This window comes from Canis lupus, chromosome 25 (assembly GCF_048164855.1).
Source record: "Canis lupus baileyi chromosome 25, mCanLup2.hap1, whole genome shotgun sequence".
In the NCBI taxonomy this organism is placed as follows: Eukaryota; Metazoa; Chordata; class Mammalia; order Carnivora; family Canidae; genus Canis; species Canis lupus.
In genome coordinates, this window is record NC_132862.1 from 4,802,428 (window position 1) to 4,817,459 (window position 15,032).

A 15,032-nucleotide genomic window follows, 5' to 3' on the forward strand; every position below is an offset into this window, starting at 1 on the left:
CACGGGAATCTGGGGCCCGGGGCCCTGTTGGGAGCGGGCGAGGGTAGACCAGCGTGGGAGGCTCCCCCATCTGCGGGGATGACGGGGATGACGAAGAGGAGGGGAGGGCGGTGGGGGAGACCGAAATCAGGGAGGGCGCGGGGAGGCGAGGCCGAGGGGAGAGAGCCTGGGGCTGGGGCTGAGGCCTGACACCCCGCTCCGGCTCGGGTTCCAGCCGCGGCGTCACGGTCCCCGCCCCGCGGACGCATCCACTCGCCCCGCAGCGCGCTCCGGCCGGGATGGGGGCCCCGGGAGGGGGGGGGGCGGGGGGCGCTGCGCCGCCTCCTCCCGCCGGGAATCCGCAGCGGCCTCCGCAGCAGCCGCCCGCCCGCCGGCCCCCTCCTCCTCCCGCGCCCGAATGGTACATTCCGGTCCGCCTGGCCCGGCTGCAGTGGATGTTGCTAGAACCCACGCGGAGGAAGGAAGAGACGCAGGCAGGCTGCGGTGACCCAAGCGGCCGCCCCTGCCTCAGGGACCCCTTCCCGGAGACACGGCACCATGACCCAAGGAAAGGTACCGGCATCTCCCCCCACCTGCACCGTCCTCCACCCGTGGGCTCCCAGCTCCCTGGCATCCCAAGCAAACTCTCTGGACCACTCTGAGCATCCTCCCCGGGCGCTGGGGCCACTGTCCTCTGTGGTCCCTGCTGAAGTCCCAGGACCAAAGGCCCCTTTCAAGGAATGGGTTGGGGCCTCTTCCTGCCCAGCAGGCCCACCTCTCCTGCCTCCCCCCTCCCCGGGGGGGCTTTGGCATCTTAGGACCCTTCAGGTTCCCTTGAGGAATCAGCCTGGGTGTCCAGGGTGTGGTTGGGGGGACCGGCGGAGGGCACCTGAGTGAGCCCCGAGGGGCCATGCCGATCCTGCGCCCTCCTCTGCTCCAATCTCAATCCCAGCCACATTATGCTCATCTTTCGCCTCTCCACAGTGACACCCCCCACCCCAGTCTCTGTCGTTATTCCACACCTGGACACATCCCTTGTGGTTGGGGTGGGGAGGCATTTACTATGGCAACCCTGCATCAAGATGCTCTCATTTTTGTTTTTGTTTTGGCTGGGCATGGGACTAGATGGGACCAGATAAAACGTCTTCTCTTTTTTCCCCAGTTCTAGGCCTGAAATGGAGGGGAGGGGCTGGGGCAGAGACTTGGCCGGCCTAGTGTGGTTACATAACATCAACAGCCTGTGGAATTATACAACAAGCAGGGCCTGGGGCAAGGGGGGAGGGTCCTCTGGCCCTCTGTTTTGGGGGCGCTAAGGATTGGGCAGAGAAAACAGAAGAGGAACCTCCCCTGCACTCCCCCTTCTTTTCTCCAAGATGAGCCTCAGAGCCAATGGCATCTTTCCTTGGGCTCTCAGATCCTCCTCTCCCTGTTTTTAAGCTCATGAGACCTCAAAATGATGTCATTGGGTGATACCACCTCCTGCCACTGGGCAGACCTCACTTGGGAATGCCGGATGTGTGTGTGTGTGTGTGTGTGTGTGTGTGTGTGTGTGTGTGTGGTCTGTGTAGGGGAGGCAGGGCCCTGGAGGCCCTGGAGCTGATCAGCAGGGTGGGGGGCTGGGGAGGAGGACCTGTTCTGGACAGGGCTGAAGTCAGAGGTGCCAATCCATTTCCTGGGGCTGAGCTCAAAGGACCTTGATTCTGTTGGGCTGAACTGGATTTTCCTGGATGTGACCCTTCTGGTCTGGGTGATGAAGGAGGTCAGGAGAGTGGGAGGGCATCAGGTGTGTGTGTGGGGCGGCATTCCCAGAGGCCTAGGAATGCCCAAGGCTCTCTTCCCTAAGGATGTGCATTGTGGTGAAAATGAAGAGCTTCCACCCCCACTCCCCCACCACCGCTGCTGATTCCACCCCCACCCCCCAGTCACTTTGCTGACACTGCTTCCTGTCCTGGGGTGAATGCCCTGCATTGCCCCTGCCTCCTCTGCCTCTCCCCTCCAGCTTGCTCACAGGCTTTCTGGCAATGGAGAAGAACCCCCATTTCAGTGGTCCTTAGGCCTACATGGAGGCAAGAGATCTTCCGGTGCTCGCTCACCTCTGGGCCGCCTCAGCCAGAAGCACCCTGAGAAGAAGGAACTCTGCGGCCCTTGCTCTACTGCCCTTTGGGTTTAATGCGTTCTTTCTGAAGCCCAACCTCACTCCCATTCATTTTCTGAGGTTCAGTCCTCCTACCACCTCCTCCCCCACTGTCTACCCTCTCTGGGTGGCATTCGGACCCTCCTGGCTCACATCCTGTCACCAAGACTTAAGCGGACACTCTAGGGGCGAGTGTAACGGAGTGTAAAATATAGACTTCAGTGTTCAACCTGCCACAGTACATTTCCCTCTGGGCCTCAGTTTCCTCTTCTGTAAAATGAAAGAAAGGACTGAACTAGATGCCTGCTTCCAGCGTGACAGGGTGCGGTTCTGTTCTGGTTGAGGAGAGAGGCTGGGGTTCCAACAGCATGAGGCCAAAACAAGACCCTTTCCCTTTTACCTGGCACTTCTTGCCCTTCCTGCAGTCCCCATCCTTCCTCGGGGCTCGCCAGCCCCACCTTCTCAGTGTCTTCTCCAGCCCAACACCTGTCCCAGTGGTACCCGGTCTCTGCAGCCCAATGGGCTGTGCATGTGTGGCTTCATGACCTTGGACACTTCATTCTTCTCTTCTGAGCCTTAGTTCCCTTGTTTTATTTATTTATTTATTCATTCATTCATTCATTCATTCATGAGAGACACAGAGAGTGAGGCAGAGACACAGGCAGAGGGAGAAGCAGGCTCCCTGAGGGGAGCCTGATGTGTGACTCAATCCCAGGGTCCCAGGATCACGCCCCGAACCAAAGGCAGACGCTCAACCACTGAGCCACCCAGGTGCCCTCCTTCTTTAGTCTTTTTTTTTAAGATTTTATTTATTTATTTATTCATGATAGACAGAGGGAGAGGCAGAGACACAGGCAGAGGGAGAAGCAGGCTCCATGCCAGGAGCCTGACACGGGGCTCAATACCGGGACTCCAGGATCAGGCCCTGGGCCAAAGGCAGGCATTAAGCCGCTGAGCCACCCAGGGATCCCCTCCTTCGTTAGTTTTTATACCAGCTTCAGTGTGTTCCCCGGGGCCAGCCCCGACCCTCCTGGAGCTCAGTTCTCCCATCTATGAAAAAAAGGTAGAGTCTTTCCCTGCCACCCCCCAGCTTTATTGGGGTATAATTGACAAATAGAAATTTTATATATATATATATATATATATATATATATATAATTTATTTATATATTTATACATATATATTTATGGTATACAGCTTGATGTTTAGATATATGTATACATGGTGAAATGATCACAGTCGAGCCAGTGAACAACGCTATCACTTCACAGTTAGTTACCTTTATGTGTGTGTGATGAGAAAGCTTAAGATCCACCCTCTCAGCAAATTTCAAGTATACAATACAGTATTGTTAACTATAATCACCATGCTGTACATTAGATCTCCAGAACTTATTCATCTTGCACAATGGAAACTTTGTGCCCTTTGACCACCATCTTCCCATTCCCCCCACCCCCCACCCCTGGCAACCACCATTCTGCTCTGTTCTTCTATGAGTTTGGCTACTTTCCATCCCCAATATAACTGATATCATGCAGTTTTTACCTTTCTGTGTCTCGCTCATTTCACTTAGCATAACATCCTCCAGGTTCACCTATGTTGTTGCAAATGGGAGGATTTCCTTCTTTCTTAAGGCTGAATAATATTGCATACCCTGCACAAAACAGGGAGACTCTTGTCTGTACCCCCACCCTTCTAGGTGAGAAAGTACCCAGGGAAGTCCCAGAAATTAGGAGCCGGTGAGAATACCCATGGAAGTTCCAGAAAGCAGAAGCTGGTGAGGAGGATTTGGAAGGCACCCTTTCCCTGGTGACTGTCTCTGTCTGCCCCTACTCCACAGATCTCCGTGGCTAATAAGGCCCCCGGGACGGAGGGGCAGCAGCAGGCCAATGCTGAGAAGAAGGAGACTCCAGCAGTGCCCTCGGCCCCGCCCTCCTACGAGGAGGCCACCTCTGGGGAGGGGCTGAAGGCAGGGCCCTTCCCCCCAGCCCCTTCAGCTGTGCCTCTCCACCCCAGCTGGGCCTACGTGGACCCTAGTAAGTCTCTCAGCTCCTGGAGGCAGGAGCATTAGGGGGAGCAGTGGGCCCAGAAGAAAAACCTGGGTAGAAGGAAGTTGCCCATAAATAGATGCATTGTGTGGTTATATGAGGCCCTGTTGTCAAAGGCTTGGGCTTTGGTGGGCTATTCCAAGGGTAGGTCAAGAAGGACTCTGTGAAAAGGGAGAGACATCGTGTCTGCAGTCACAGTACTCTTGGATGGGGAAGAGCGGATTTTTTTTCAAGTCACCAAGCTAGAGCAAATAGAAAGGACAGATGGGGAGAAAACACCAGGGACTATTCTAGAAAGGCTCTTCTCAAAGAAACGGGTGCATAAGAAGGATGGAGAGAGTGGACACAGGAAGGGGCAGGGTATTAAGCTGTGAGTGGGGATGCAGTGTGTTTCCATGTGGGCTGATCTGAAATCAGAATGGGGACATGTCCCCCTGAAGGCCCCAGGGCTGGTGGGGCTAGGGGTCTGAGGATCACTTCACCCTCACTTTCCCTGTCTCTCTTCCCTTCTCCAAGCCTTTGCTGGGGACAGGAGGATATGAGGTGGGGAAGGTGTGTGGGTGCCAGCCTTCGTGCCCCTCGTGGCGGGGCGGAATTCATAGGCAGACTCACCCAGGGGAACTCCAGCTCCTTGCAGACCAAGACTCACAGCCAGTGGGAGCCCCTGTTGGGTTGAGCAGCTTGTGAGAGCTTTGCCTCAGGGCTGGGAACATGCAGCTCCTTACAAGCTGTAAGGAAGGGCCCCCTCTCAAACCTTCCTCGGCCCCTGCGGCCTCCCTCAGCAGCCCCTTCCGACCCACCCACCCACCCAGTCCCATCGTATCAACTCCCACCCTCCCCAGCAGAATTCTAGAAGGCATGTCAAGAACAATGCCTCCGACAGAGCCTCTACTCACCAGGAGTGGCCACCATGGTCCGCACCCCTTACCACAAACCCCCTCAGTCCAGAGCCAGGCAAACCTACCCCACTGTGACCTACTGGAGGGCCAATGAAGGTCTGGCGTTTGTGGGAGCCCTTCTCACTGCCCCGGATACACACGGGAAGGCTTTCTCTCTCCTCTTCTCTGTGGCCTGGCCATTCAGGCCTGGGCAGGGGGTGTAGACAGAACATGAAAGAGAAGTGAAGGATTAAAGGGAGGGCCTCCAGGCCCCAGGTTTGCAGCGAGCTTCCCCTCGCCCCCTTCCTCCGTTTCCATTTCCAGGTTGCCCAGACCAGCTGCCTTAAGAAAGGGTTTCCAGGGAACCGTCGGGGCAGGAAGGAAGCTCCTTTCAGTCAACATATGACAAACATTTCTAAGGGCGTGCCACGCGCTGTGTCCAGCACTCAGCTAAATTCCTAGGGACATGCTGATTTGCAAGACTTGCCCTCCCGGACCTGACTGTAGAGACAAGTAGGCAGACGAGTACCACACAGTGGAGATGCGGTGACAGAGGCCTAGGCGGCTTGCCGAACCCACCTGGCAGTCAGGGAAGACTGCCTGGACAAAGGGGTAGCCACGCTGAGTCCTGAAGGACGACGAGAGTCAGCCTGGTGAAGAGGCAGCGAAATGAGTGTTCGGGTTGAAAGAATATGACATGTGGAGGCCCAGAGGCAAGAAAAAAAAAAATAGAGCCAGGCTGGAGAAAAGTAGGAGAGAGGAATGTGCACCGGGGCTGAGCGCTCAGGGGAGGCTGTGGTGGCTTTGGTAGGGGACCTGAACGTGAGCAAAAGGCAGTGGGGAGCCATCAGAGAGCTTGACGCAGGGTCAGCTTTGAAAGACCAACACTGACGCTTTTGCCGTGGGGGGTAAGACCCTGGACGAATGGCAGGAAGGGCCCCTGGAATCGAAATGACAGTGGAGGAGAACAGAGCAGAGGCCTCGGAAATGGCCCAGCTGACGGGTGCAGAGGAGAGGGCAGCATGGTCCCCACCAGGCCCAGGGCCATAGGCTTTCACTTCCATCTAGTTTTGTCCCCGTGTGTCAACTGGTGTCAACCAGAGTGTCAACTGACCCGTGTCATAGAAGAGACCCGGAGATGCTGGTGACTGGCTCAAGGTCACACCGCTGGTCAGTCTTAGAGGAAGAAGACTGTTTGGCTGTGGATCCCATGCTCTTCCAAAGGCCTGACATCTGGGTTCTGAGTTCTGAGAGCTGACCCCCAAACTTCATCCCCTCCTTGCCCTGTCTTGGCTTTACTGCCCCCTCCAGGCTTCCCCCTGCCTTGATTCCCAGCTGGAGTGCCAGCAGGTGCTTCCTTCCCACCTGGTCCCCAGGTCTCACCCCAAAGGTCTCAGGGCAAGCGGGGGTAGGACCTCCAGCCCTGGATGTGCAGGGTGGCCCTGGGAGAGTTGCTGTCCCTCTCTGGTTCTTAGCCACAAGGGAGCCAGCACGTCCAGGGAGGAGTGAGGAACGCTAGAGGAGAGGGTCGCTCATAGGCAGGCCTTGGCCCCCTGGGAGCCCCAACCTGCGTGCAGGAGGGGGAGGGGAGGTGACAGTTTATTCTCAGGACTCAGACAGGAGAAGCAGGTGGGGAGAGATCTGGGGATGGGATGGGGTGCGGTGGGAGGTTTGGAACGGGGCTAGAGAGACAGGCTCGCCGGGTCCAGAGAGCCACTTTGACCAAAGTCAGCTTCGAGCAGGTGGCCGTCGGGGGCAGCGTATATATGTGTGGGAGCCCTCATGGCCCTCCCCATGTCCATCCAGACAGTTACGAGAATGGCTTCCCCACCGGAGACCATGAGCTCTTCACCACCTTCAGTTGGGACGATCAGAAAGTTCGCCGAGTCTTCATCAGAAAGGTAACCGCCTCCCCCCAACTCTCCAGGACTGGTGGGTTAGGTTGGGGGAGTCCCTTGAGGAGACCCTGGCCCATCCCTCAGTCTGCAGGGGTCTGCAGAGGCCACCCCTGGAGACAGCACCTGCTGGGAGGTGCATCCTTGGGCTTCACCCCGCGGGCCCCTGCTACGCCGAAACTGTGTCTCATCCTCTCTGTAGATGCGTGGGGCCCCTTGTCCTGTGGGGGTGGCTCTGGAGCATCTTTGCCCTTCTTCCACCTTGTCCTGGGTCCGTTCCAGTGACCCCTGAGAGGGAGAGTGGAGGGCACGGGATGCAGGTTCTAGAGAGGACATGGGTTGCTGGGAAGCTGAGCCTCACTGGGGGCCCAAGTCTCCCCGGCCTCAAGTGGGGCTCCCCAAGCTGAAAAGAACTCCCTCCCACCCCTAGGTCTATACAATCCTGCTGATCCAGCTGCTGGTGACCTTGGGTGTCGTGGCTCTCTTTACCTTCTGGTGAGTTGGCAGTGTGGCCCGGCACCTTCCGGGGGCGGCTGTGGCGAGGCCCCACTCTCCGGGAATGTTGGGGCAACGGATGCCCTTGTGCTGGGGAAGAACTTCAGGTAGTGCCCACGGAGGAGTCCTCCGTCCACCGGGGGAGGAGCTAGTGCCTTCCGGGGCGACAGGTGCCTGGGAAGCAGTCATTCCTCTCAGATCTTCCAGCCCCACAGCCAGGCACCTCCACATCCCAGCCTCGGCCCAGCCCGGGACTGGGGCTGGGGCTCCCTCTGCCACTGGGGGTGCCTCCCCACTTTCTTCTCGTGGGGGCAGGCGCAGATGTGGAAATGGAGACAGGGTAAATTCTGATTCTCTCGCCCTCCTTTCTCTGCAGTGACCCCGTTAAGGACTACGTGCAGGCTAACCCAGGATGGTACTGGGCGTCCTAGTGAGTATACCCCAGGCCTCCCTTGCCAGAGAACCCTCTGTGGCACGAGGTGGGACGTCTCTGCTGACAGATTCCAAGCCCATGGACTTTCTCTCCTCTAAAGGAAGATCGTCCTCACAAGAGCATGGCCTGGGGGGCCCTTGTGGTGTTTAGCTCCAAGGGGGAGGGACGACAGGCACAGGTTCTGGTGCTCGCACGACGAGGAGAGGGTGGGGCTGGGGCCCTGGCTAGAGACCCAGACCTTAGCCCTGAGGGGAAGGGGAGCTGGAACACCTTGATCCACACTAATGATGATGTTGCTACTCTTATTAGCATTGTTATTAATGCTTATGGATTATTAATCATAATAGCTACCACTTACAGGGTGCCTAATGAGGGCTGGGCCTTGTTCTGTGTGCTGGATGCACAGTATTGCATTCGGTCCTCAAGTCAACTGGGTATGATTACCTCAGAAAACTAAGGTTCAGAGAGGTTGAGTCATTTGCCCAAGGTCACACAGCTAGTCCGTGGCTGAGCTGGGATTCAAACCCAGGATGCAGGTTGAGGCTTGTGTTCTTAATCACTCTGCTTGGCAGATTCCCTTCTTCTCAAGCCGCTTGGCTCACCCGCTTGTCCTATACTCTGTAAGGAACATTGGCAGGGGACTTAAGGGGAGAAGTTTGACGGTGTAGGTGATTCTTGACCCTCTTATCTGGGCAATTAAGGGTCAACCTGGATAATTCTACGGTAGAACTATCCTGGGCTCAGGGCAGATTCACTCGCACCTAAGTCCTCTTCAGCACCCACGGTGAGCTCGGCCCTGTACTGGGTACTGGGGTTGCTGGGTCAAAAGCCTCTGTAGGGGAAGGTAGTGAGTGAGTGGTACCAGGCTGCGTGGGCTCGAGCAGCACTCAGAGGAGAGGAGGCAGGAGGGCGTGAGGCCGAGACACCCAAGCCCTCAGTCTGCTTTGGAGGGAGCGCCTCAGTGGAGACCGGAGTGGCTCAAGCAAAAGCACAGGAGGGGTCTGCACATGGCATATTCGGTACATAAGGGATGAGACTGGCAGGAGACTAGAAGCCTCCATGTAGGGGAATCTGAGACATCTCAGAGAGCAGTGGAGGCTTATGGGGTGGAAGCTCTGAATGGCTGGCAAGGAGCTTGCACACTACAGCTGTCCTACGCCTGCTCCTGGGTGGGGATCCGGTGGAGATGTTGGCTCAGCCCAAAGCCTTCTGGGCCGCCCCAAGCCCAGAACAGTTCTAAAGCTGGCCTTGATTAACACCAGACAACCAGAAGCAGACGGGAAGGAGGCTCATCCTGGCCTCTGTGGCTCCTGAGCAGAGGAACGGACGGGTGGCTCAGTCAGGTTGGGAGTCCCAGGGGAGGAGACCTTCTCACCCAGAGCCTTGCTTAGGGCATAGGACAGAGAGCCTGTCTGCAGCCCAGACAGGGAGGCGTACAACTGGGGGAACTGGGAGGCTCTGTGTATAAAGCTAATGAGGCCCCAGGGACTGCCACCCGAGCCAGCCCACATGGCAGGTTGGCATGGCTCCCAGCACGTCAGCACCTCCTGGCACACCCGGGTGCCCTGAGGACTCGGGAACGGAGTCCCCAGGCCCTTCACCAGGCCTTCTGTGGGGAGGGTCCGCAGGACTGCACGTCCTGAGCAGACGGTGGCAGGGACGCAGCCGGAAATGAGCAGGCTACGAAGTGGGGACAGAGTCCACCCTGCTGAGGGTGGGCATGAGAATCTGGCCTGGGAATGAAGAGATTTAGCAGCCCTCTAGAAAAAGAGCAGAGATGCTCTCCCCGGCTCAGGGGTGGGTGGGGATGGGGGTGGAGAGAAGTTGGGAGTGGGCATGGACCGTCTGCTTTGGATGGGGTGTCTCAAAGCCTTGGAGGTACTTGGGAACTCCACCACCGAGATGCTAGGCTTTTCTCCAGAAAGCCAGCCGGTGGCTCTGCCCTGCCCTCCCCCCCCTCCCCACCCCTCAACTCTATCCACTTTGCGCCTGGAATCTGCTTCTGGGTCTGAGGCCTAGTGGGTCTCACCTCCTACAACATACCAAGCCCTTAACAGCAGTAAGAATAAAACCGCTCTTTCTGTATGTGTGAGGCCCTGTGCTAAGTGCTTCATAGGAATTTGTCATTTGATCCTCATAACAACCCTAGAAGGCGGATGCTGTGGTTATCCCCATTCTACTGATGAGGGAGTGAGGCTCAGCGGGAAGTCATTGCTTCCTAAGCAGCATTGTAGGGCTCTTCCTAAGAGCACTTCCCCTGAGTGCTCGGCTGCCTCCCTGCTGGCCCGGGATTGGCCCTAGAGCGGGACACTCGGAGGGGGGACGTTGGGTTTGGACGCCGGCCCCCACCTGCGCCTCACTCCCCTGTTCTGACACTCTGTAAACAGACCATGGCTCCAGCCCAGGCCCTGGGGCCCCGGCTCCGACATGCAAGTTAGTCTTTCTTTCCCTTCTGTGACTCATTCTCTGGCCCCTGGGGTGGCGGCCTTCCAGCACCCCGCTCCGCTCACTGCCTTCGCAGGGCCCCAGCCATCTCCCTTAGTGGGCTCTTGCCGTATTGTCTGATTGCTCCCTCTGAGCCCTGGCAATGGGGGGGGGGGTGAGGGGGCCCCGGGCAGAGGAGGAGACTGGGAGACCAGAGATGGAAGAGGTGGAGCAGAGCCTCTCCAGGAGGCGGGTTTCTAATTGTAACGACTCCTGTTCCCGGGTCCTCACCCTGTGCGGGGCCCTGTGCTCACTGCTATGCTCTCAGCCAGTCCTGCTATAGCCTCTTGAATTGGTACCAGGATTCCTGTTTTACAAAGGAGGCAACAAGGCTCTGCAATTAAGTAACTTGCTCAAGGTCACACAATAGTGGCAGAGCTGCGCTAAGAATACGAGCTTTGGCAGGTTCCAAAGCTACATCGTAACCCCCAGGTGATGCCCCTCTGCCCTCCCTCCGACCCCCCTCAACCCACAAGGAGCTCTGGGCCAGAGAGGAAAGGAGACCCGGCCCTTCTGCTTTGGCAGCTCCCAGTCCCACAGGGAGATGGGATTCACACCCAGGATGCACATAGACAAGGGTATTATTATTATCAATATTGCCTCAGTGACTGACCAATGACTCAAGTGAGACCAGAAGAGAGGGGATCCTGGACTGTTTCTCATCTGGGGCAGGATGATTCTCCTGTCCCTCGCCGGTCCCTGGCACTAAGAACCCCTCAATCACCATGACAATTGTTCCACATCACTTGAGAGCCACTGATACTTATAGGAGAAGGTGAAGACGGAGAGGTCCTATTTGCCAAATCCAGTAGGCTTTTCTCCACCCCTAAATCCCCTATGCTTTTGCATTTCATCCAGAAGTATTTTTTTTTAGATTTTTTTATTTATTTGTTTGTTTGTTTATTTATTTATTTATTTATTTTATTTATTTATTTATTTAGAGAGAGGCAGAGACATAGGCAGCGGGAGAAGCGGGCTCCCTGCAGGGAGCCTGATGCGGGACTCGATCCCAGAACCCTGGGATCATGACCTGAGCCAAAGGCAGACGCTCAACCACTGAGCCAACCAGGTGTCCCTCATCCAGAAGTATTTAAAGGTCACCTAACCATTGCCAGGCCCTGGGCAAATGGTAGGAATGTAAAATGACTAGGTCACTCCGGATGCTACATCTAGGTGGGGGTTCAGATGATCAAGCCCGTCGGGTGTGTGGGTGCTGGCCTCAGTTGAAGAATGTCCATGGTGCACGAGGCAGCCCCTCTAATCCCGGCCTTGGGCATCCCTGCCAGTTGGTCCTTTCCAGCAGGAGCAGAGTGCGGCAGGCACGTTATAAGGGCGCAGAGGGGAGGGGGAGGTACGTAGGGCAGATCTAGCAGGGCCTCACCCAGGTCTTTGGGAATTTTAAACAAGGGAGTCCCATGGTCGGATCTGTCACTCGGAGGGTGGGAGGTAGGGCTGGAGGCAGCAGGACCAGATAGAGAGAGAGGTGGCCCCACCTAAAAGGGTGGTATTGGGCATGGAGACAAGGTGACAGATCCGAGAGCTGCCTGGGTAGGAGGATCGAGAGCTGCCTGGGTAGGAGGATCGGCAGGCCCAGGTGATTAATCGGGTGAGGCCGGTGAGAGTGGAGGATGCTGAGCTCTCTGGTTGGGCGACTTGGATGCGCATGACGTCCTCGCAGTAGGAGACGCAGGAGCAGGGGCAGGGAGGAGGGCGAGTTCGCTCCTGACCTGTTGGGTTTGGCACGTTTCTGAATGGCCATCTCTGCCGAGTTGGCAGTTGCCTATTCAGGTCTGAGGCCGAGAGGAAACATCTAGATCAGAATCAAGGGTGTGGGAGCCATGAGCATCTGCCTGCTAGAGGGAGTCCCGTGGAGGAGCAAGCCAGTCGGATGGGACCCGATCTCAAAGGAACAGGGCATATTTAGATGCTCGGCAAGGAGACTGGGAAGGAGTGGCCAGGGAGGTAGGAGGGGACCCACAAGTGTGTCATTGTGGAACGAGGGGAACAATGGGAGTGAGCAGATGTTGAAAAGTCAGGTAAGACAGGGACTGACTAGTGTCACTTGGGCTCATCAAGGTCACAGGGATGTGGCAAAGCCAGCTCTCATTACGTGGGGCTGGGTTGGGATTTGTGGGGTTGAGGAGTAATGCGGAGATGGAGAAGGAGACAGTGAGGGGAGATAAATTTTTCTTTTTCTTAAAGATTTTATTTATTCATGAGAGACACAGAGAGAGGCTGAGACATAGGCAGAAGGAGAGGCGGGCTCCCATGGGGACCCCGATGCAGAATTTGAACCCAGGACCCAGGGATCACGACCTGAGCCAAAGGCAGTTGCTCAACCACTGAGCCCCTCAGGCGCTCCAGGGAGATAACTTTTTCAAGAAGCTTGTCTGTGAGGGTGGATAAAGGGGCGTAGCTGGAACCAGGGAGGACATTGGCTGAAGATGGAACACAGCTGAGGAGGGTTGTATGGGAGGAGAGGCGCCAGCAGAAGGGGTGAGCTGTTGGAGCTAGAGAGGGCGAGGCAGTTGAGTGTGTGGGCCCACAGCCCAGGCTGGGGAGATGGGCCTGGGATGGAAGGCAGGAGGAGGGCCACATAGATGCATGATACGAGACTTGCAGGGAGCAGGCGGGGAGCCGAGGGAGCCCCGCATCATCTCAGATCTTTCTGGGATGCATCAGGCCAGACCGTGCAGGAATGAGGCAGCCGGGAAGGATGGTTGGAATTGCTGCTGTGGGGGACAGGTGACAAACCGAGGGGCAAGGATGGCAGGCGTCGTGCTGAGGGCCCACTGGCGGCTAGAGACCGTGCATTGGTGGTGGCACCAATCTCATTGGGCACCCAAGAGCAGGTCCCTTGGGTCCTCAGCCCAGTCTTCCACCTCCTGGACTGGCCTTCACCTCCACTACTGTCTAGACAACCCTCGATCCTCTGCCCCTGTTGCTGAGGGCACCTGAGCTCCTTGCCCACCATCCCCTGGACATGGCCGTGATCCAGAAATCCGCACCACAGGTACTTTCTGCTCATGCCAGGGGCTGGCGGGGCAGATGAGGACCTTCCCCTGACTCGCTGGCAGGCCGGTAGGGTAGACCAAGAGCGAGTGGCAGGGGCATTACAGGTAGTGAGAAGGGTGGGAGGGGCTGCGGGGCGGCGTGGGCCGGTGGTCAGAGCTGGCTCTCTGGAGAAGAAGGTGCGAGGAGCCCTTCAATCCTTATTCATAAAGCACTTAGCGCTCTGCTTGGCACACAGAGGACACCGTGGGCAAAGTTCCTGGGCGAAGTATCGGGAGTGTCGGGGAGGCCACCTTGGGACGGGCAGCCAGCTGTCCCGTGGCATCCAGGACTCGGTACCTCCAGAAGCAGGCTCGTCCGAGTCCCGTTCCTGTCTTGGAATCGGACCAGCGGCCTGCCCATTGCGGGCTTCTAGGATGACTGTCCTAAACGCCCTCCTCCCACCCCGACCCATCATAGTGCCCGGCACCTGTGGGCGGGGGTGGCAGGGAGCAGAATGAGTGGGACCGAGGGGCTCGGGGGCACAGCTGACCTGCCCGTCGTCTGTCTCCTTGTATAGCGCTGTATTCTTTGCGACCTATCTGACCCTGGCCTGCTGCTCTGGACCTAGGTACGTGATGGCTTGAGGAGCACCTTGTGGGAACGTGAGCAGGATCTTGAAGGATCGGGCCCCAGGCTGCCTGCCGCGGCGCGCTGTGCACCTGAGAGGGCTCTATCCCCTGGGCTCCATCCAGCCTGCCCTCCCGCCCCTTCCTTGCTGCCTCTGAGGCAGCAGCAGGGTGACGTGGATCTGCTGATGGGGATATACGGGGATGTGGCTGAGGGAAGGGGCTCCGAGGAGTGGGGATGGGGAGACCCCCGCCCCGCTGCAGTGACCCAGCCTGTGGCTGTCGGCACCCCCCTTCCCCTCTGAACTCAGTGGCTTGCCTTACAGGAGGCATTTCCCCTGGAACCTGATTCTCCTGACCATTTTCGTAAGTGATCTAGGGGTGCCTGGGGACAGATGCTGCGTGGGGACGGTGGGAGGCGGAAGGAGGGTGGGCTTCGAGGGCCAAGAAGCCTGGGCTGGGCATGTGCAATGTGAGCTCACTGGTGGAGGCAGGAGTATTTTCATCCCACTTCTGCTGCAAAGATGTCCTACCTTCCCTTTGCAAATGGGCTTAGTTTCCCCTTCCCCCGGCACCATCCACTGTCTCTTTCCTTGGTGATGTTGTTTTGAAGAGGTTCGAATGAGGCATCCTAGAGCCATGGCTAATGAAGAGTAGAGTAGAAAGTGAAGAGAGAGCAGGGCTGCAAAAGAAAGGAGGAGACAGCTAGCGCCGGCCCGTCGGGGACGCTCCTCACCAGGCCTGAGTTGTGGAAGTGAATGTGTGTGGGGGTGAGGCACATGCAGAGTTAAGGGGTGTGCAGGGGTGGAAGCCCAGGCCGGGCCTTGAAGGTGCCTGGGCCCCCAGAGACCGAGTTCTGGAGCGTTCCCTCATCCTGCTTCTCCTTCCAGACCCTGTCCATGGCCTACCTCACTGGGATGTTGTCCAGGTAAAGGGGACAGAAAGGTGGGGGGGGACGGGCCACACCCTGAGGGGAGCTGCCCCTGAACAGTGTCCCTTCAGAGAGCGTTCAGATGGGGAGGGGGTTCAGGCAGGCGGGAACATTGGCCCAGATCCCTTGTCTTG

The 15,032-nt window shown here is 57.4% G+C and overlaps 1 protein-coding gene across 2 annotated transcripts in view; it reads left to right on the plus strand.

Annotated features, from left to right (window-relative positions):
• The first annotated feature begins 391 nt into the window (after nucleotides 1–391).
• The window catches only part of FAIM2 (Fas apoptotic inhibitory molecule 2), a 33,173-nt gene continuing 18,532 nt past the window's right edge, over nucleotides 392–15,032 (plus strand). The window contains exons 1-8 of one of the 2 annotated variants that reach the window (XM_072797997.1): nucleotides 392–552; nucleotides 3,955–4,150; nucleotides 6,847–6,941; nucleotides 7,366–7,430; nucleotides 7,807–7,860; nucleotides 13,919–13,969; nucleotides 14,294–14,333; nucleotides 14,858–14,895. In XM_072797997.1, coding sequence (XP_072654098.1) covers nucleotides 538–552; nucleotides 3,955–4,150; nucleotides 6,847–6,941; nucleotides 7,366–7,430; nucleotides 7,807–7,860; nucleotides 13,919–13,969; nucleotides 14,294–14,333; nucleotides 14,858–14,895 — 554 coding nt within the window. In that variant the 5' untranslated portion in view covers nucleotides 392–537. Of the gene's footprint in view, nucleotides 553–3,954; nucleotides 4,151–5,028; nucleotides 5,158–6,846; nucleotides 6,942–7,365; nucleotides 7,431–7,806; nucleotides 7,861–13,918; nucleotides 13,970–14,293; nucleotides 14,334–14,857; nucleotides 14,896–15,032 lie in introns of those variants that run through there. The other variant, XM_072797998.1, reaches the window with a different exon arrangement.